The sequence below is a fragment of the Hibiscus syriacus genome, unplaced genomic scaffold, assembly GCF_006381635.1.
Source record: "Hibiscus syriacus cultivar Baekdansim isolate YM2019G1 unplaced genomic scaffold, ASM638163v2 tig00117048_pilon, whole genome shotgun sequence".
Taxonomy (NCBI): domain Eukaryota; kingdom Viridiplantae; phylum Streptophyta; class Magnoliopsida; order Malvales; family Malvaceae; genus Hibiscus; species Hibiscus syriacus.
In genome coordinates, this window is record NW_024063538.1 from 12,800,397 (window position 1) to 12,823,341 (window position 22,945).

General features: G+C 33.5%; 1 protein-coding gene across 1 annotated transcript; it reads right to left on the reverse strand.

Annotated features, from left to right (window-relative positions):
• Positions 1 to 4,068: 4,068 nt before the first annotated feature.
• LOC120197452 lies at positions 4,069 to 22,565 on the reverse strand. The gene is made up of 7 exons (XM_039198980.1): positions 22,469 to 22,565; positions 22,250 to 22,382; positions 21,991 to 22,094; positions 20,745 to 20,889; positions 20,512 to 20,652; positions 19,284 to 20,406; positions 4,069 to 4,346 (listed from the first exon to the last, which is right to left on the reverse strand). The coding sequence occupies exons 1-7, from the start codon at positions 22,507 to 22,509 to the stop codon at positions 4,192 to 4,194; spliced, it is 1,842 nt and encodes a 613-aa protein (XP_039054911.1). The 5' UTR covers positions 22,510 to 22,565; the 3' UTR covers positions 4,069 to 4,191.
• Positions 22,566 to 22,945: the final 380 nt, after the last annotated feature.

Here is a 22,945-nt window from a genome sequence, read left to right on the forward strand (position 1 = left end):
TGTGGGGGTCTTTACCTACTTCCAGCAACTTTATTTTTCCACTCATCTACTTCCTACCATGTTATACAACAATTTCCTTTACTTAAACTTTCAACCGATGTTATGTTATTGCATTTTCGTTTAGGACATCCCAGTTTCTTTTATCTTGCAAAATTGTTTCCACATTTGTTTGTCAATAAGAGTCCAAAATTTTTTTCTTGTGATATTTGTCCACTTGCTAAACAAACTATGAGTGTTTATCTACCTTCTCCATATAAACCGTCCAAACCATCTACCATGATCCATAGTGATATTTGGGGACCATCTCGGGTAGCGTCTTTACATGGGTTTCGGTGGTTTATTTCATTTATTGATGATCACACTCATACTACCTGTACCTTTCTCATGAAAACCAAATCTGAAGCTTGTGAAATATTTAAACGGTTCCATAAGATGGTTGAAACTCAATTTCAGTGTTTAATCCAAATGTTTCATTCTGACAATGGTAGTGAGTATTTTGCCAATGTTTTGGGTTCTTTCTTTCAGGAAACCGGGATTATTCATCTTACTTCGTGTGTCAATTCTCCTCAACAAAGTGGGTTTGCTGAGCGAAAAAACATGCATCTTCTTGAGGTTACTCGATCTCTACTTTTTTCCACAAATGTTCCTAACTATTTTTGGAGGGAAGCCCTTTTAACTGCCACTTATTTGATTAACTGTCTCCCTAGTAAACCGTTATAATTTAAGTGTCTGAGAGATGTTTTTCTTCAATTTTTTCCCAATTTTAAACTGATGACTTCATTTTACCCTTTAGAGTTTTTGGTTGTACTGTGTTCGTTCATAACAATTTTCTTTTCAGGTCCAAATTAGATCCTCTAGCATTTCGGTGTGTTTTTAGGTTATTCATCGACTCAAAAGGGATTTCGATGTTATTATCCTCGTACAAAGAAATTATTTATTACTATGGACGTTACTTTCTTTGAAAAATACATTTTTTCCTTAAAACTGCTATTCAGGGGGAGTCATATAATGAATATCAGTTTATTGACTCACAACAATTGTCACTTGATTTGTAGCCAGCTCTTTTTGATCAACCAGCACCGTCAAACCAGTTAAACTAGTTGAATAAGCCTACAAAATCGCTACAGCCAGACCAAACAACACTACCGAACCCAGAAAACGTATCCTTGCCAAACCAGTCCACCGAAACACATTTACCTCAGCATGATCAACATATCACTTCGCCTCAAATATCTCAATCCGAGTTGCAGATTTACAAGAGACGACAAAAACCAATTTCTAAATCAATCCCTGAACCTAATCCCTAGTCTCCCACATAACATAGACACTGTCATGAACCAGAATCGAACGAGAATTCTTTGGAGAATGAAGAAGGTAATCAGAGTTCTTCCACTGAATTAAATGCTTTAATTGATGATAATGACTTGTCGATTGCTCAAAGGAAAGAAGTAAGAAAATGCAGAAATTATCCAATTGAGAGATTTGTTGCATATGGAAAGTTAACGCCTTGTTTTAAGAACTTTACAGCAAATGTAGATAGTATTACTGTTCCAGATACGGTGAAAGAAGCATTGAAAGATCCCAAGTGGAAAAAGGCAGTAGAAGAGGAATTAAAAGCACTGGAAAACAACAATACTTGGATTATAGTTGATCTTCCGAAAGATAAAAAACCAGTCAGCTGCAAATGGGCATTCACAGTAAAATACAAAGCTGATGGTAGCATTGAAATATATAAGGCGAGATTAGTGGCGAAAGGATTCATTCAATCTTTTGGAGTTGATTATCATGAAACGTTTGCTCCGGTAGCAAAACTAAACACTGTGAGAGTGTTACTGTCATTAGCAGTTAATGAGAATTGGGTGCTTCATCAGTTAGACATCAAAAATGCATTTCTAAACGAAAACTTGGAGGAGGAAGTATATATGAGAATTCCACCGGGTGTGAAGAGTAATATAGGAAAAGCATGTAGATTACTAAAGTCCTTGTACGGACTTAAGCAATCTCCAAGAGTCTGGTTTGACAGATTTACAAAGGTGTTTATTTAGGATGGTTACAAGCAATGTCAATCAGATCACACTTTATTTGTCAAAACATCTTCAAACAACAAAAAGGCAATTTTGATTGTCTATGTGGATGATATCATTTTAATAGGTGATGATTTTATGGAGATAGAAAGATTGAAAAAGCTACTGGCGAAGGAGTTCGAAACCAAAGACTTGGGAACTTTACGGTATTTTTTAGGCATGGAGGTTGCAAGGTCAAAAGAAGGAACAGTGATCAACCAAAGGAAATATATCATTGATCTACTATCAGAAACTGGAATGAAGGGATGTAAGCCGGCTGAAACACCCATGGAAGCAAATCTGAAGATAAGGAGAGAAGAATTGGGAAGTCATGTGAACAAAGAATATATCAAAGGCTAGTAGGTAAACTAATTTATTTATTACTTACTAGACTTGATATTGTGTTCCCTGTCAGTATAGTGAGTCAATATATGAATGATCCAAGAGAAGAATATTTAGAGGCTGTGAATAGAATTCTAAGATACTTGAAAATGACACCAGGACATGGATTAATTTTTAGAAAGAGTGACGATAGAATAGTAAGAATTTTTTCGAATTCAAGTTGGGCAGGTGAATTAACGGATAGAAGATCTACAATTGGTTATTGTTCATTTGTTTGGGGAAATCTGGTTACTTGGAGAAGCAAAAAACAGGCGGTGGTGTCTCGAAGTAGTGCAGAAGCAGAATTTAGAGCAATGGCACTTGGAATTTGCGAAGGAATTAGGCTTCAAAGAATGTTAACTGAGCTAGGGTTATGTGCTAACAAATGGTTTGAACTTCAAAGTGATAGAAAATATGCAATAAGTATTGCAAAGAATCCAGTTCATCATGACTGAATGAAGCATGTTGAGATTGACAGACATTTCATCTCTGAAAAGGTGAATGGTGGAACGGTGAAGCTCAATTATGTTTCAACGAAGAATCAGTTAGCAGATATTCTCACCAAAGCACTTTCAAGAATTACCTTTGATGAGATTATATCCAAGTTGGATCTTTTCAACATTTACTCCCCAACTTGAGGGGGAGTGTAGGTTATGCAATAGATAAGTTAGTATATTAATATAACACTAACTCTTAGAAAGTTAGATAGATAAGGATAACTACTAAGTAGTTTAATTCTAATAGAAAACTTACTCCTAACTTTTCTTATAAAAAGATGTATTTTCACCATTCACAATATATAATAAAAAGAGTTCATTTTCTTCTCCACTATGTTGTTTACTCTTTATCAACAATGCAGTGTCCCAAAACAGTCTCGAGCCTGCCAGTGCCAGCATCGTTGTTGTTAGTATGAATATTGTTTTGTTTTCAAGGGAGTAGGAAGTTGCTTGGCGCAGGTACTCCTTGTGCATAGGCACTAGTAAGGGGACTGATTGATTTTGATTATCTTGAGGAGAAAAGGGAGTAGCTATAGTATTGGTGGGGATGTTGATGGTGGTGGTGCTAACGGTGGATCTGGCGGCTGTGGAGTATTTGACCTGATGCCAGTATCCAAATATTACTTGTCCAGATGGATCAAACCCGGGTTTCAACGCAGAGATCTAAAAATAGAAGGTACTCAACTTACTATCCATTAATACAGAAATTTGTATACATGGATTATAAATCTTCTGCAATCATGTTATCCTAAAGGATTAATCATCAAGCTTATAAAACTCCTGTTAAGGGAGTAGCTGTAGTATTGGTGGGGATGCTGATGGTGGTGGTGCTAAAGGTGGATCTGGCGACTGTGGAGTATTTGACCTGATGCCAATATCCAAATATTACTTGTCCAGATGGATCAAACCCGGGTTTCAACACAAGAGATCTAAAAATAGCAGGTACTCAACTTACTATCCATTAATACAGAAATTTGTATACATGGATTATAAATCTTCTGCAATCATGTCATCCTAAAGGATTAATCATCAAGCTTATAAAACTCCTGTTAAGGCCATCTCTCAAATAAATGGTACTACGAGTGCTATAAACAAGTAAAATAGGTATACTCAAACCACCTGTCCTATCAATGTATAGCTCAAGGTTTACGAAAAAGACAGTTACATCTCTAACTCAGCTGAGGTAATGCTACAAGTTCTTGAGATTGATGCCACAGAATAAAAAATATCGTATAAGTAGGCTTAAAGAACTATATACCTTTCATAGCTGCAAAGTGAGCGGACAAATAATCATAATCTGGTAACTTAGGGTGCACGTGTCGGGCTGCATTTGACCTATCTGGCTGGAAGGAAGTATCACGGGTATACACTTTAGTTCCTTCTGATTGAGCTGTTTGCACACGAGGAAGGGTAGTTCTGCGGTGCGACGTCTAAAAAACGGTTAATATATGGCGTGATCGGTTAAACAAGTGACCGGTTAAAATTTAGACCAGTTATGTTATATTATTTAACCGGAAATATTATAAAGTACAATAACATACTAGGTAGCGCTTATATAATGTAATAGGTAGCGCTTATATTTACCTATTTTATAAATAAACTGGTATATTTATACCGATATCATTGCAAATTTACGTATTATATTATAATATGTTGAAAGTGTCCATACTTTTTATAAAAAGGATCGATACTTTTTTTAAAGTTATGTTATTTATGTTTCAATTTTTTTTAATAGTGTTTCATTTTTTTCACCTACAATATTAATTTAATAATTTCATTTGCACAAAAAATTATTTGATTGTTTTGATATTTTATAAAATATTATTTAGAATTTAAATTTAACAATATTAACCAAAGATAATAATAAATATGTAATATATATGTTTATTGTTTTTAATTTAATAATAATATATATCGTAACGTAAAAATAATCATTAGACGCCTATAATACTAAATTAATATCTTAAAACTCACTCAAAGATAACCTTAAATTAATGTTTTTCACAGTGAAAAAAGTATGGACACTTTTATAAAAAGGATAGATACTTTACAATATAAGCACTACATATTACATTATATAAACACTACCTATTACATTATATAAGCGCTACCTATTACATCATATTTTTATCTATTATATTGAAAGTGTCCATATTTTTTATAAAAATGATCGATACTTCTTTTAAAGTTATGTAATTTATGTTTTCAATTTTTTTTAATAGTGTTTCATGTTTTCCACCTACAATATTAATTTAATAATTTTTTTGCACAAAAAATTATTTGATTGTTTTGATATTTGATAAAATAATATTTAGAATTTTTAATTTAATAATATATATCGTAACGTAAAAAATAAATCATTAGACGCCTATAATTACTAAATTAATATCTTAAAACTCACTCAAAAGATAACCTTAAATTAATGTTTTCCACAGTGAAAAAAGTACTTTTATAAAAAAGATAGATACTTTACAATATAACCACTACCTATTACATTATATAAATGATACCTATTACATTATATAAGCGCTACCTATTACATCATATTTTTACCTATTATATTGAAAGTGTCCATACTTTTTATAAAAAGGATCGATACTTCTTTTAAAGTTATGTAATTTATGTTTCAATTTTTTTAATAGTGTTTCATGTTTCCACCTACAATATTAATTTAATAATTCATTTGCACAAAAAATTATTTGATTGTTTTGATATTTGATAAAATAATATTTAGAATTTTTAATTTATATAATATATATATCGTAACGTAAAAAAGAAATCATTAGACGCCTATAATTACTAATAATATCTTAAAAATCACTCAAAAGATAACCTTAAATTAATGTTTTCCACAGTGAAAAAAGTATAGACACTTTTATAAAAAGGATAGATACTTTACAATATAACCACTACCTATTACATTATAAATGATACCTATTACTTATATAAGCGCTACCTATTACATCATATTTTTACCTATTATATTGAAAGTGTCCATACTTTTTATAAAAGGATCGATACTTCTTTTAAAGTTATGTAATTTATGTTTCAATTTTTTTAATAGTGTTTCATGTTTTCCACCTACAATATTAATTTAATAATTTCATTTACACAAAAAATTATTTGATTGTTTGATATTTGATAAAATAATTTAGAATTTTTAATTTAATAATAATATATCGTAACGTAAAAAGAAATCATTAGACCCTATAATTACTAAATTAATATCTTAAAACTCACTCAAAAGATAACCTTAAATTAATGTTTTCCACAGTGACAAAAATATAGACACTTTTATAAAAAGGATAGATACTTTACAATATAACCACTACCTATTACATTATATAAACGATACCGATTACATTATATAAGCGCTACCTATTACATCATATTTTTACCTATTATATTGAAAGTGTCCATACTTTTTATAAAAAGGATCGATACTTTGTTTAAAGTTATGTAATTTATGTTTCAAATTTTTTTAATAGTGTTTCATGTTTTCCACCTACAATATTAATTTAAATTTCATTTACACAAAAAATTATTTGATTGTTTTGATATTTTATAAATAATATTAGAATTTAAATTTAACAACATTAACCAAAGATAATAATAAATATAATATATATGTTTTTGTTTTTAATTTAATAATATATATACGTAACGTAAAAAATAAATCATTAGACGCCTATAATTACTAAATTAATATCTTAAAACTCACTCAAAAGATGTATATACCTAAATATGTAGTTATTGTACATACCTAAATATGTACTGCGAATTTAATGTTGTACCCACCCTTTAACTACCACTACCAATGCCACATCCTATTGAAAGCAACACGACTGAAACATGTTCAAAATGAACCTTTGCTTACATCTCCATCAACTCCTGGAGCACTGAACTTGCACAACAAAATTTTTGCCATGGATAATACTGATGTAGACAATGTTAAGCCAACCGAGGAATGCCATGAAGTACATAATGTTGATGAATCTGACAGATTGGTTGGTCAGCTCTTCTGTTCACGTGATCAAGCTTGGTACTTTTACAAGGGATTCGTACGGGAATATGGGTTTAGTGCACGTAAGGGAACAACACGGCTTGACGTGGAAGGGAATATGAAGACACAGAATTTTGTTCCAAAGAAGGGTTTCGAGTATCAAAAGTCAATACTGTTGATCGTCAACGTGCTCATACGCCAGTCACAAGAACAGGATGTAAGGCTATAGTCGTAGTTACAGCAACAAATACAAACGATCAGTGGGTTATAAGTAAGTCTAATCAGAAACATAATCATGCATTGTGCACACATGCTATGACACCATTTATGCGTTCTAATAGAGCTGTAAGTAAGGCTGATATCGATGAGGCAACAACATTGAAAGAGTCGGTGTTTGGCACGTCACAAGTAATGAACTATTTGGCACGTCACAAGTAATGAACTATTTAACGCAGCAGGCAGGGGGCTATCATAATGTTGGATTTACACATAAAGACCTCTACAATGCACTTCAAAGAGGTAAAGCAAAGGAAATCGTCGATGGGGATGTGAATGCGCTTATTGCCTACTTTGATTATAAGAAACATGATGATCCCGGGTTTTTTATGACATACTCGTTAGACGAATCGGGGGTATTGTATAATCTTATTTGGTCGGATTCTACATCGAGATCGGATTACACATGCTTCGGTGATGTAATTGCGTTCGACACAACGTACAAAGATAATTTGTATGGTCGACCAATTATGCCTATTGTTGGTGTCAATCATCACCATAACACAATTGTGTTTGCCACTGCCATAATCGCTGATGAGACGCTCAATCTTTCGAGTGGGTGCTACAGAATTTTTTAGAAGCCATGATGAAATCACCTATTTCCGTTGTAACCGATGGGGATAGGGCAATGCAGAGGGCTATCAAATCTGTTATCCCTTATGCTAAGCACATATTATGTTCTTGGCATCTTTCTCGCAATGCACAAGCTAACATTGGTGACCCAAAGTTTACAGCAGCATTCTCAAAATGCATGGCTTCCTGGTGGACAACCAAGGAATTTGATATTCAATGGCGTTCGGTTGTTTCAGAATTCAACGTCCAAAAGCATCCATGGTGATTGAGAAGGGAAATACACGACACTTATGGGCACAAGCATATCTAACCGGTCATTTCTTTGCCAATATTTGCTCAACACAAAGGTGCGAGTCTATGAATGCTTCACTAGCTATTCCACTGAAACACAAGAAGACATATTTAGATGTTGTTCGTGCAATTGAAGATGGAATTAGTAGAATGCGTATGAACGAGTTGAAAGCGGATTACTTAAGTTCCCATACGAAGCCCTTCCAGATCACAAAACTGGTCGACCTTGAAAGCCATGCCGCTGCGATTTTTACCCGCGAATATTTTCGTGTGTTCCAAGATGAACTTATACGGGAGACATTGTACCGGATTGAGGCAGAGATTAAGTCCTTATCAGATGAATGTCAACATTATATTTTGTCAAAGTACGCAGAAAAAAATAAGAAATTTGAAATTAGTTTTGATTCTCGTACGAAAACTCTAATTTGCTCCTGCAAAAAATTCGAGACCGTTGGACTTATGTGTCGCCATCAACTTCACATTTTGAATCAATTGGACTACACATATTTGCCCAGGACTTTGATTCAAAGTAGGTGGACTAATGATGCGAAGGCTTCTGCACCCAGCTATGTTGATTTGAATGTGTCTCCAGAAGTGATGCAAATGGGAAGGTTCGCTGCTCTACGTTCAACGTCAAGTAGGTTATGCTACATTGCATCAAAGACAGATGAGTCTTTCAAAACCGCAAGAGATGAGATGAAAAAACTAATAGAAGAATTAGAAAACTCGTTTGGTTTGAATCATTCAGTCAACCAGAGCATTGTAGTAAACAATGTTCCTGACCCTCAACGAAAACAACGCAAGCGAAAAAAGTGCCGAAGAACAAGGTCGAGAAGAAAATTAGGCGATGTGGGTACTACAACGGTGAGGGACATAACAAACTAACATTCCTCAAGTCAAGCTTAGTTTGAGTACAAGCACAGCCTACATCAACTGATTTTTTCGAAGACGGAATGGAATGACAACGATCTCCATATCGTAAGTATCAACATGACTCCTATTGTATGTACATATAAATATTTTGAATGAAGGAAGAAAAACCGCGTTACTTAAAATTACCGACACTTTTTTAAATGGTATCGACACATATTTCTTCCAATCTGGACATAAAGTACTGACACAATATTAGAAAGTGTCGATATAGGTTGTAGACCTATTCGCTCATAAAACCGGTATATTTATACCGGTTATATTACAAAATTATCTATTACATTATAATTATGGGTTCCGATGTGTAAATGTCGACACTTTTTGACAATGTATCGACACATATTTCTTCCAATCTGGACATAAAGTACCGACACAATATTAGAAAGTGTCGATATAGGTTGTAGACCTATTCGCTCATAAAACCGATATATTTATACCGGTTATATTACAAAATTATCTATTACATTATAATTATGGGTTCCGATGCGTAAATGTCGACACTTTTTGACAATGTATCGACATTTTTCTTCCATCTGGACATAAGTACCGACACAATATTAAAAGTGTCGATATAGGTTGAGACCTATTCGCGCTCATAAACTGGTATATTTATACCGATAGCATTGCAAATTTACCTATTTTATTATAATATGTTGAAAGTGTCCATACTTTTTATAAAAGGATCGATACTTTTTTAAAGATATGTAATTTATGTTTCAATTTTTTTTAAGTATGTTTCATGTTTTCCACCTACAATATTAATTTAATTTCATTTGCACAAAAAATATTGATTGTTTTGATATTTTATAAAATAATATTTAGAATTTTTAATTTAATAATAATATATCGTAACGTAAAAAAATAAATCATTAGACGCCTATAATTACTAAATTAATATCTTAAAACTCACTCAAAAGATAACCTTAAATTAATGTTTTCCACAGTAAAAAAAGTATAGACACTTTTATAAAAAGGATATACTTTACAATATAACCACTACCTATTACATTATAAATGATACCTATTACATTATATAAGCGCTACCTATTACATCATATTTACCTATTATATTGAAAGTGTCCATACTTTTTATAAAAAAGATCGATACTTCTTTTAAAGTTATGTAATTTATGTTTCAATTTTTTTTAATAGTGTTTCATGTTTTCCACCTACAATTAATTTAATAATTTCATTTACACAAAAAATTATTTGATTGTTTTGATATTTTATAAAATAATATTTAGAATTTAAATTTAACATATTAACCAAAGATATAATAAATATGTAATATATATGTTATTGTTTTTAATTTAATAATATAGTTATGTAATAGGTAGCGCTTATATTACCTATTTTATAAGTAAACCGGTATATTTATACCGGTTATATTACAAAATTATCTATTACATTTTTCAATCGACACTTTGTTGTGGATAGCATCGAAAACAATGCTATAGTCATGTGTTTCGATACATTTGCAAGCAGATGTAAAATACATTAGTATTGATATTTCAACAATCCTCAAATGTATATGTACACATAGAAGCAAATATGGAATAATTAATGAAATATACACACAATATAAACACACACCAATATCGAATAAATGTACCGAAAAACAAAATTAATCCGATGAAAAGGGTTATTTCTAACGAAGTCCGGAACATTAGAGGCCTTCAACAAATTTTCCAAATACTCTCGTATGTTTCCGCCTTTTTCTGAGGACATACATAAATAATTTCAATTATCAAACTAATGAGGTGCAATTTTACTAACAATAACTAAATTCGCATAAGCATGAACAAATTTGTGTCATACCTAGAGCATTGTCGTTCGATTGGGAAGCAGCGTCAAAGGTATGTGGACATATGTAATTGTATTTCTATATAAACACATAAGTTGTTAAAATAATCAATGTCTGAACACCTGTTAAACTGGAAAAACATATTGCATAAATGCAACTTACCGGATTATAAATCATTTTTTCCGCTGAATCATCGACCAAAAGTGTATTTAGCTCGTTAAAATCTGGACACCGTTCCAAACATCATTGAGATCTTTACAGTAGGTAACAGAATCGTATGTTTTACATTTTTTTTGATCCTGTTCACAACAGTCGAACATAAATATGTAGGAATCATAGACAACGAAAAGTCAGCAACTGTAATGACATTCATCTTCCCCACGAATAGAAAATGCTCGAAAAATACAGGTAGTTTCTCAAGTACACACGGTCGACGTTATGCCTGAGATTGTAATCAAGTTTGAAGGTTAACATTCAATGTATATTAACGATTTTGACTACAGTAATTCAATTGCTTCAACATGTTCTAACCTCATCTTTGAAGACCAAAGGGAAACAACAAAATTGTCGACACAAATTGCATAAAATTCAAATAATCCTCTTCTGAGGACAACATCTACAACATGAAGAAAATGATTAAAGTTCTACGCTTATATGTTAAAATAATGGATACAAAAGAATAGAATTAAAACCTGCAGGCAGTCTTGGGATTTAGGCAAGGACACCATTGAGATCAAAAATTAAAAGTTTTCTTGAAGGCGGCGTTGCAGACACGATACTTGTTGGATCATCATCTTCATCATCATAATCATCATCGTCATCATCTTCATCGTCAGCTTCATCGTCATCATCATCGTCATCTTCATCTCAGCCATCATCTTCATCATCATAATCATCATCGTCACATCTTCATCGTCAGCTCATCGTCATCATCATCGTCATCTTCATCGTCAGCTTCATCTTCATTGACCGCTTGGTTGTCCACATTTGTTAAAAGAAAATAAAATAAAGTTCAGAACGTAAATGTTAAGAAACATAGATAAGAATTACCTAACTCCGACCTCCTTGACACGCTTCCAACCGAGTTTTTCAACAAAATCATATCCCGCTTTTTAATAAATACCATGTCAATCTTGCGGGTTTAATCGAACAGGGGCGTCATGCGAAAAATCAACTTCCTTCTTCTTCAACAGATGGGTGATGACACATCCATATGTAGTGTAGTTGAAATTGTTGCTCCCTTTGTGACCATATATACAATTGTATTAAATATGAGTTTTGCAATGTTTGGAGCCGGTTTTGGATTTATACTTTGCTATCCACCAATAATCTTGTCCGAAGCGTTGAATGTTTCCCCACTAGGCCGGATATACCATGTGAGCATTTTGTGAAACACTCTCGACTCTACATCGAGGTGAATTGGGCTATTTCTAGTAACTCGTTTAATTTTGACCAATCTACACCATTTCATCTGAATCCCCTGTATTCGCTACACCTAAACCCTCCGCAATAGTTTCTGGAGATATATATATATCCTTCCCCATGACATGTGTATTAATTCCTATTATATTAGTCTTATTAGGCTCGTGCTGTAAGGAAGCATTGTTGTAGAAGACTCTAACTAGTTGGGATAATATCTGGTTTTACACCAAGGAATTCAAGCCAACCCCAAGATGTAAATGTGGATTTAAAACTAAATGCATATTTATCATCAAACAAGAAACCCAGGTCAATGACACGTCGGGACGAATCTTCCTTACTTTAAAACTCGTTGCCATCTTGTTTCTCCATTCGGATCTAAAGTTCAGAGTTTCGAAGGACCTGATTTCCTCAGAAGAATCATTTGTTACAGAAGGAGGTTGTGGTTGAGAAGAACTGGGTTGAGAAGAGCTTTGAGAAAGACCTCGCTTCTGACGCTGACGTTTTGGAGCCATTTTGGTGGATGCTATTACAATGGAACACAAACACATTCAGGAAAAAAACTCCAATATAAAAATCATTCAAACCCATAAAATATCGATAAATTTACCTGAATATCTGATCGTCACTTATGATAACGCTAGAAGAAAGAGGAAGAGTTATCTTCTGCCTGCTTGCCTTTATTTAGGGTTTCTTGATTAAGAGTACTATATAGTGAACGGTGGAAAACACTTGATATTTAAATTAGTATCGACACAAACTAAAAAGTGTCGACATTATTTAGACATATTCTCATAAAACCGGTATACTTGTACGGTTAGATTGAAAAATTACATATTACATTATACTTTTGGGTTCGATGTTTTAGGGATCGACACTTTTATATATGGATCGACACTTTATGGTTGCCCTGTTTTCCATCATTCTGGACCAAAAATATCGACACAAACTAAAAAGTGTCGACACATTATTTAGACTATTCTCTCATAAAACCGGTATACTTGTACCGGTTAGATTGAAAAATTACATATTAGATTATACTTTTGGGTTCGATGTTTTGGGATCGACTCTTTTTATATATGGATCGACACTTTATGGTTGCACCCTGTTTCCATTCATTCTGGACCAAAAATATCGACACAAACTAAAAAAGTGTCGACACATTATTTAGACATATTCTCTCATAAACCGGTATACTTGTAACGGTTAGATTGAAAAATTACATATTACATTATACTTTTGGGTTTTGATGTTTTTGGGATCGACACTTTTATATATGGATCGACACTTTATGGTTGCACCCTGTTTTCCATTCATTCTGGAACAAAATATCGACACAAACTAAAAAAGTGTCGACACATTATTAGACATATTCTCTCATAAAACTGGTATACTTGTACCGGTTAGATTGAAAAATTAAATATTACATCATACTTTTGGGTTTTGATGTTTTAGGGATCGACACTGTTTATATATGGATCGACACTTTATGGTTGCACACTGTTTCCATTCATTCTGGAACAAAAATATCGACAAAACTAAAAAAGTGTCGACACATTATTTAGATATTCTCTCATAAAACCGGTATACTTGTACCGGTTAGATTGAAAATTACATATTACATTATACTTTTGGGTTTCGATGTTTTTGGGATCGACACTTTTTATATATGGTTCGACATTTTATGGTTGCACCCTGTGGTCATATTGTAAATTTGCCTTTTACTTCAAAGTATCAACATGCCTTAATGTGTATAAGAAACATGTACAACAACATACTGCTAACTTTTCTCATCTCATTCATAATTATATTCACATAAAAATATAAATCGTATACAAAATTATAAATCTTATACAAAATTAACCCTACATTTACATCATTGCATCCTTTTGTTATTCTTATTTAATATGGCAGCTTTTGTTATCTCCTGTCTTCGTTCATTTTGATTGTGGCTTACGAGATCGTTTAATATTCGCGATCGATCCCAGTCCAACAACCTATATTCAAATTGTCAGAACGTTAAGTATTGTCAACTACAACATTCAATCTACGACTTTTAACAATTTTACCACAAACGAATTTTTCTATCTACTTACAAAATCACTAGTTGCCCCTGTAGAACCGATCGATTCCATCCACATCATCACATACATGCCGCAAATGTCTGTTACAAAATTTGAAAACCACACATGTCAATTATGATGAATACTGCATAAATTAAGCTTTCTATTTGTGATAACATCTCATACCCATTCAATTGCTTATTCTTCTTATGCTCCACAAATTTGAAATTTTTCAAGGGATACTTCCTAGAGATCCACAGGATTCAACCCAAATGCGTTTCTTATTATAAGAATCTAATTTAATCTGCATTAAAATAGAAGAAGTTATGCACCAAAAATTATGCATTATAATTTACATAATGTACTTTCATACATACATACATACCAATCTCTTAGCATCATTCACTCTCTGTTTAGCTGCTTCAGTTGTAAACATACTATCATATATTGTTGCAACACGATCTACCATATCCAACACCAACAGATACCAATGTGAATTATGGTAGTTTATTGTGATCATGATCTGCAACAAATTTCATACCCAATTGACAAAATTCAACATTCTATATCCGAAAACATCATTTGCAATTGATATGGTGTCTACCTTCTCACAGTCGGTGAATTTCACATAGTTATTCAGTATGGGACCCAGAAGCTAGCAATACCCTCAACACTTTCTTTGCAGTTGGCATCCAACGCCTGCTGCTGCAATTACACAACATTATTAATTTACCGTCTATAACATTGCTTATCTCCATTTATTAATTTAACTCACGCTAAGTGGTATGGAAGGTAGCCAATCCTCCGGAGTGACTTCTGAGAATCGTAGCATACTGTCCAGGCGAGCAAATCAATAACCTAACAAAATTAATTACACAATCAGAACATATTCAATAAGTTTAACATTTTCTACTTTCTACTTACCACACCGCCAACCCATTCCGTAGGCTTCAACGTTGCAACGTCGTATACACTAGCGAATTGATTCCCATTGATATTACAGAATATCTGTATGAATCATTAGGATTAATATGTTGTCATGAAATATTTAAATAACTCACAAAGCAATATTTCACTTACTCTGATCTAACTCGCTATTCCATAAATAATCACAATTGCAGCTTCGATGTCATCAATTCCGCTTGGAATATCCGTTTTTTCAACCTACAATTTTGCATACAAATTTTTGTCACAACAACATAAAAATCAAATTAAGTTTTCTTTTATTCAACTTACCTTCTGCTTCTTCTTCTGGGGTGCAGGACATTCCGAATCCAAATCTGCTGCTATAACACTCTCCGGTGTATAAATGACATCAACTTCATTCCTCCTTTTCTCTCTTCTTCTTCTCCTCCCTCTTTTCTTCTTCATATTTTTCAGTTCATCGTATTTTTTTTCTACATAGCTCTTCATCTCTTTTATTTCACCCTTCAATTGATCTCCTTCATCCAAGTATTATCAACCACCCCCTTCACCCCCGTAAGTTCACTTCTCAATTCCACAACCTCCTTCACCACTCCCTCAAATTTTTCACCCGTCACCATCTTAATATCCCCTTAACACCCCAACTTCTTTCACCACTTCACCCCTCAACACCTCTACTTCTTTCACCACTCCATCTATTTTTCCTTCCACTACTCCCTTATGCCTCTCAAGTGTATCTTCGACTCTCTCAAGTTTCTCTTCGACTCTTGATTGTCTTTTCATGATTTCAAATTGGATTTTTTTGATATCAGCCAATTCAGACATCAAAATGTCGAAGTTACTCTGTTTTCCCTCACCATTGTCCCACTCACCGTCATCCCCCAATACAACCATCCCTCCTTTTTTCTCCTCTGCCTCCACTGCCCCTCTACTTGCCAATAACCTTCAAAATTAAATTACAATATTAAGACATTGATTATATTCTTATATATTTAATTACATTTATTACCCTTTCTTGCATCTTCGCTCTATCCAACTTCAACTTCACCATCACTCTAACCACCTCTTCCTTCCCCCATGCACGGATGCGTGCCACTCCGGTTCTTTTATAAGCCGGCACTGCCTCACAGCCCGACCAAAAATCGAACAGTGCAACCTGCATTTATAATAAAATTTATATTTTTCTATAAAAACACAAAAAAGTTCTTTAACTCATTTACCTCTAAGATTGCTATGCACCCTTTGAGGTATCTCTGGCTGCCCTTTTTAAAGGTGATTATTGATTCAATCAATCTCGAATGGATATATTCAACCCAATTGAATTCACCCTTCAAGCCTTCATCACAAATGAGCTTCATATGTTCTTTGTTCGTTGACGTATTACCCGTTGGACAAAGAAAGGTACCGATAAGGTATAATAGAACTCTGGCCTTCAGCTCATCCCCAACGTAAGATCCACTTTTTATTTTCTCTTCAATTTCAGCATATGTCACCTTATGCTTCAAACCATATTTGGAGGCAAGTGCTTTCCAGTCCTTACTCTTACAGACTTCTACAACACTTTTGCCTTCATTTTCTAGCCCCAATACGGCTGCAGCACATGGGATCCCGAGAGGAAATGAAAAATCACCATATTTAGCAATACATTGTCTGACATCAAATTGCGCCATCAAGGATCGACACAATTCCCCCGAATAGGTCGATCCCTTACTCCTACCAACGATCCAAAACCAATTTCTCCCAGCACATTCAACTGACCCTTCTCCTTAAGGTGTTTAATTAATAAATTCACCCTTTTAATGCTGCATCTTGTCGACACTTCCTACATTTTTTAACAATATATAATGTTATAGTTCTTATATATTTTGTGTATCAACGTATTTACAAGTTTAATGAATACCTTATTTTCATGTGCTTTCCTCCGTTCTTTGTATTCTTTACTATCATTCCTTGACTGTGTGATGTAAGGTTCCTTTTCAGCATCACTCATTGAATTCCATTTGGACCTCACATATTTTGTCACCTAATATAAAACATAAACGTTTCTTAATCAATACATTAACACTAAATACTACTCAATATCAATTTCATTTTTACATACCGAACCGCTCTGTGTGCCATCTTCCTTCATCCTTTTGCATTCGACCATACTGTCAACATTTAAAATTTGTAATCAATTTAAAGTTTATCTATACTTTAATCCAATTACCATTTCAACAATAATAACAAAAAGACATTGATACTTACTAGAAGTACATATATCCACCCTTTGGTTGCTTTCGAGTCTCGGCCTCAATTTCAAAGTCATCTGCTCCACCAACAATTTTCCAACCCATTGACTCCATTTTTCCTTCATATATCAGTTTACGCAAATCAAATTATTTTGTTACATACATTTTATTCAATATACAAATATAGATAACTACTCTTGTGGTAAAACGATTTTCTTCAAAAGAATTTGAATGGCCACACCAAAATGTGTCGGCACATTTATACAACATATAATATCATTTTCTACCTATAATATTTAATAAAAGTATCGACATTTATATTTTTCCTTGAATATCACTTTCTACCTGCAATCAGTCCCAAATGCTTCTTTACTCCAAAACCCCAAACAACACATAAAAACCCTATCGCGATTACTGTAATAATAAAAAATTAGGGTTTCGACAACATACTTTTCGATTCGACTGCAGCAACAAACAAACAAACTTCGCTTTAGAAACGCCTTCTGAAATGCAGCAACAATTACGCTTCGATTTCAAAAACTCGTCCGTTCTATCTGTTTTCAGAGGATATTTAGCTTATATTTTCATCATCGGATATGTTATTTATATTTAATCGATACAAATACAAAAGTGTCGATACTTTTATGTCAGGTGTCAATACTTTCGAAAGGATAATTACCTATTTCTTTGAAAGTGTCGATAATTTATTACACGTACTTACGAAAGTATCGACACTTTCAATATATCCGGTATCATTTTACCGGTTTTATCATTTTGATACCGGTTTTATCATATTTTTACCTGTTATATCGTTGTGGATCGATATATTTTTTTTAAAGTATCGACACATTATAGGCGCTAAAACTGTTTCTCTTTTAAATTCACAAAGTGTCGATCCTTATATAAAGTATCGACACTTTTAATATATCCGGTAACCTTTTACCGGTTTTATCATTTTGATACCGATTTTATCATATTTTTACCTGGTATATCGTTTTGGATCGATACATTTTTTAAAAGTATCGACACTTTATAGGATTTAAAACTGCTTCTCTTTTAAATTCACGAAGTGTCGATCCTTATATTAAAGTACCGACACTTTAAATGTATCCGGTAGCGCTTTACCGGTTTTATCATTTCTATACCGGTTTTGTCATAGTTTTACCTGTTATATCGTTTTGGATCGACACATTTTTAATTTGGATCTACACGAACCGGTAGCACAAATTTTTAATATTTCTTCATGACTTAGACCAACTTTTATAAGTATGGACACTTTTATAAAAATGATATATACTTTTTTTAAAGTTATGTAATTTATATTTCAATTTTTTTTTAATAGTGTTTCATGTTTTCTACCTACAATATTAATTTAATAATTTCATTTACACAAAAAATTATTTGATTGTTTTGATATTTTATAAAATATTATTTAAAATTTAAATTTAACAATATTAACCAAAGATAATAATAATTATATTTTCACAGTGAAATAAGTATGGACACTTTTATAAAAAGGATAGATACTTTACAATATAACAGGTAAAAATATGACAAAACCATATTCATTATGACAAAACCGGTAAAATTTACTTGATATGTTAAAAGTATGGACACTTTTATAAAAAAGATAGATACTTACCGATAACCAAAGTTTACCGGTTACCAAATTTTTTAATAGTTTTTCATATTTTCTACCTAAAACATTATTAGTTGTTAACATAATAGGTACCGCTAAACCGAATTTATTAAATATATTTTAATGTATCCGATACTACCGTATATTAACCGTATATTAACCCGCCTTTCCTGAAACAATAATCACGAGGAAGAGAAATTGATCGGACTGGACGAGGAATGGTCTCGGAGATATCTTCTGACCTATCCCTGCTTGCATTTTGTGGGACTTGACCTACATCACTTCTCATATGATGCGCATGACGACTTTTAGATTTTCTTCTTAGTTGACCGTCCTCAGAGGATGATGGTTTCTTACTGTAATGCATCAACAGCCTATCAATTATCCTTTCCTCCTCGTCATCTCTACACCGCTCATCAGCAAATAAGATTTGCAGACCTAATCTCGAGTCATCCCTTCTCCTGCATCTTGGTTTTCTCCTTGCAACTTCTGTATCATCGGCATCACCAATTTCAGTATGACCAGATGCTGATTTCGAATGTCGTCTCCGGGACGGTCTGCGTCTTGGGATAGGGGTATCACTTCCCTCACGACTATAGTAATAATCTGTTTCTCGATCATTACCTCTCATAGGCGGAATTCTCTTCCCCTCTTTATCAGCTATTGAAGGATCACTAGAAACTCCATTGCTGTCCGATCCAGCAAGTGACGATCCGATATTATCACCTTGCCGACTGTCTTTTGATTTGATACTGGGCGCCTTAACATAAGGAGGAATGTCATTCTTAGAGTGGGGCATCCGCTTGGATTCACCTTCCTCGTGTGTTTTTCTAGTTGAATTTTGGACGCTGTGCACATCAGCATAACTATCAGGAATGAACAGATCGTTATCATGACTCTTTAGCCCAGATGCCGCATGGTTATTAGGATTTAGATCCGGCTTTCTCTGTGTTAGACTATCTTGGTTATCTATTCTACGTACACGATTCGCCCTATCATCTTTTATCTTGGTTCCACCATTTACTCTTCCCATTCTTTTCCCACTAGAAGAACTACTTAATCTTGCTGTTTTCAAGGCAACAGCATCCTTCCCATTCCAAAATCCGGAGTTACCAGCAGAAACTTCTTGTTTTCGCCGTAACGGAACATCAACATTCTCCTCCTTTTCAAAAGCTTCCTCCCTGGCATGAAATGATTTGTCCTCAACAGGGAATTCAGATTTGGGAAGAAATATCATTTCATCCCTTTTTGATACATTTGACTTACTATTATCACCATTGACATGAAAAGACCCATAATTTTTAGGTTGGTCCTAGAAAACAATCACAGAGATGAAAATAGTTTCAGTGTGAAGAAACTATCAGGCTATAAATCAACCAGAATATTAAAAGAATGTAAAGTTTAAACACAAGAATACCTGTGGGATCAGTGGAGGTTTAGACATTCTTCGCTCAAAAGCTTTGGAGTCCCATTTTATGGAAAATTCCGACACTATATCATTCATTACCTTGACTTTCCTCTCCATTGTGGAAGGATTTGAAGTTGAATTTTCAAAAAGCTACCATGAAATTTGGCAACATTGATCATGGAAATGCAATGATGGAACCATAAATATTCCCCATTTGAATCAGTTCATAATTACAAATTTACCTGTTTATTCACGAATAAGTCCAGGGAGTTTTTATATCTTTCATGAAATATTTGCCTAAGATCATGCAACTCTGGCAAATCAGAAAATCTAGCAGCCGCGAACATTAGTGATGAGACAGCCTCCCTGCAATCTTCTGGACAGTCACTGTATGCATTTATAACGAGAATAAGACACTGTTCTCATCTGATAAATTTGAAGAAAACAAACAATCAAGAAGATCGCAATTGTCTCATATCAAGAAAGTTAAGAAAAGGAACATAAAATCAGATAACTATAGCACATCTTATGCTTCCTGGAAAGGTAAAAACCTTCATTGCTGAAGCATAGTTCCAAGATACCATCGGCTAAAATGCTCATAAAGTCATACCGTACTAGCAAAAATTGAATTTCATAAATATAATTAGATGATAAAAAGTAAAAGCTTGTCTTAATGGCCTGTGGAGATACCAAAAACTAAATCCATACAGTAAATAGCAGTCTACCATCCAAAAAAAAAATTAAGGCATACAAGAATGTGAATCTTTTCCAGATCCAGTACAACAATCTCATCAGAGAAAATTTTAAAATCATCATGTTAAGTAACAGAAATTTCGATCTTTTCTTTAGCAGACATTTCTTTGCACCTTTACAAAAATAAAATTACTTAAATAGCATACTGGCAGCTGGAATTAGTACTACCGAAAAACTTCTCAGAAATTCCAATCGGAGATACTTTACTCAATTCTTGTCCATTAATAAGCCACCCGTTTTTGGCCTACAAGTGCTTTTTAACCTAAATTTCTCATTGCCATAAGCAACAAGAAATGCGTAACTCCACTTGACCCCAAATCAAACTTAGCATAAAAATGAAAGTCTCTTCATACCATACAAGGTGAAAAATAGGAAGTGGTACACAAAGAAGAATCACAACAAAACCCTGCATGCAGCTAAAAGTATCAGTTGAAGTCCAGAGAAAATCATTACAGTCAAAAACAGAATATGGCTCACAGCAGCATTTTTCAGCACTTTAGCTTAATGCCATTGTCAACCGATAGCACAAGAGATGACATTATCCAAAAGAGAACTGTTAATTTTAGAACCACTCGTTTTCATAACTCAAAAACTACCTTTACTACTGATATTTTCACAGAAATATACCGATAGAAAATCCCACCATTAGTAGCCACTGGCTATCATAAAGACAGAAAAGCATCACAATTCAAGCCACCATTGTCAAACAGAAACAAATAAAACAGCCACTAATACCTCAGCTTTTGCATGACCGAAACATGCTTCGACACGAAATCACAACATTTCTCAATAAAATCGTGGCAAGACGAAAGGAGCAATTCAGCTATATATCCTTCCACCTGTTTTCACCACCACTCGGAAAATCAAAACAGAATTCATTTTCTATGTCCATAAAATTTATTAATCAGTAAAACAAAAACAGGAATAATTCACGTATTCAAACAAGCCTGCGGAAACATATCCAAATTATATAAAAATAAAAAATAAAAATCACCCTGCCGAAAGCATTAATATCCAGGCCATTAGCGAGCAAATCAGCTATATCTTTCTTCAAAAGCTTAAACGTCGCACTCCTTTTCCTCCGTATCACATCAGTCCGACTCTTTATCACTTTAATCAATGATTTACTGCACGACATAAAATTCTTCAAATCAATGTAAGTATCCAACAAAATTAAAAGCGCGAACAAATAATTTAGAGAGAAAGTAAAAACCATTTTGAGGCAAAACCACGGCCTAAGATTCCGTCCAGCATCTTCGATCACTGATTTACTCAACTCGGAGAAACAATTCGTCTCAAACAATTTAAAACCACGCCATGAACTCAAAATGTAGATGAAGGGAACACAAGATCTGCAATTAAAGAATAAGAAGAAGGGAATATGCACTTTGGCTAAGCTTCTTCACTGCCGTTTTCTAAGCCACCTTTTTCATTTTCAAACAAACACTCACTAATAGGTCCAGTGTTATCAAAAGGGATTACGCAAATTTACACTTATATCCTTCAAGTCTCCATTCAATTTTCCGGTGGACCGATCATTTCAAATTTTAAATGTAAAAATCCATACGAGGTCCATGTACTTTTTAAAAAAATTAATATGAACTTCGTATTTTTTTCTCAACGTGGCTCTTCAACTCAGAAAATAAACCAAATGTGATCATTTGACTAATTTTTTTATTGTTGATCTTTA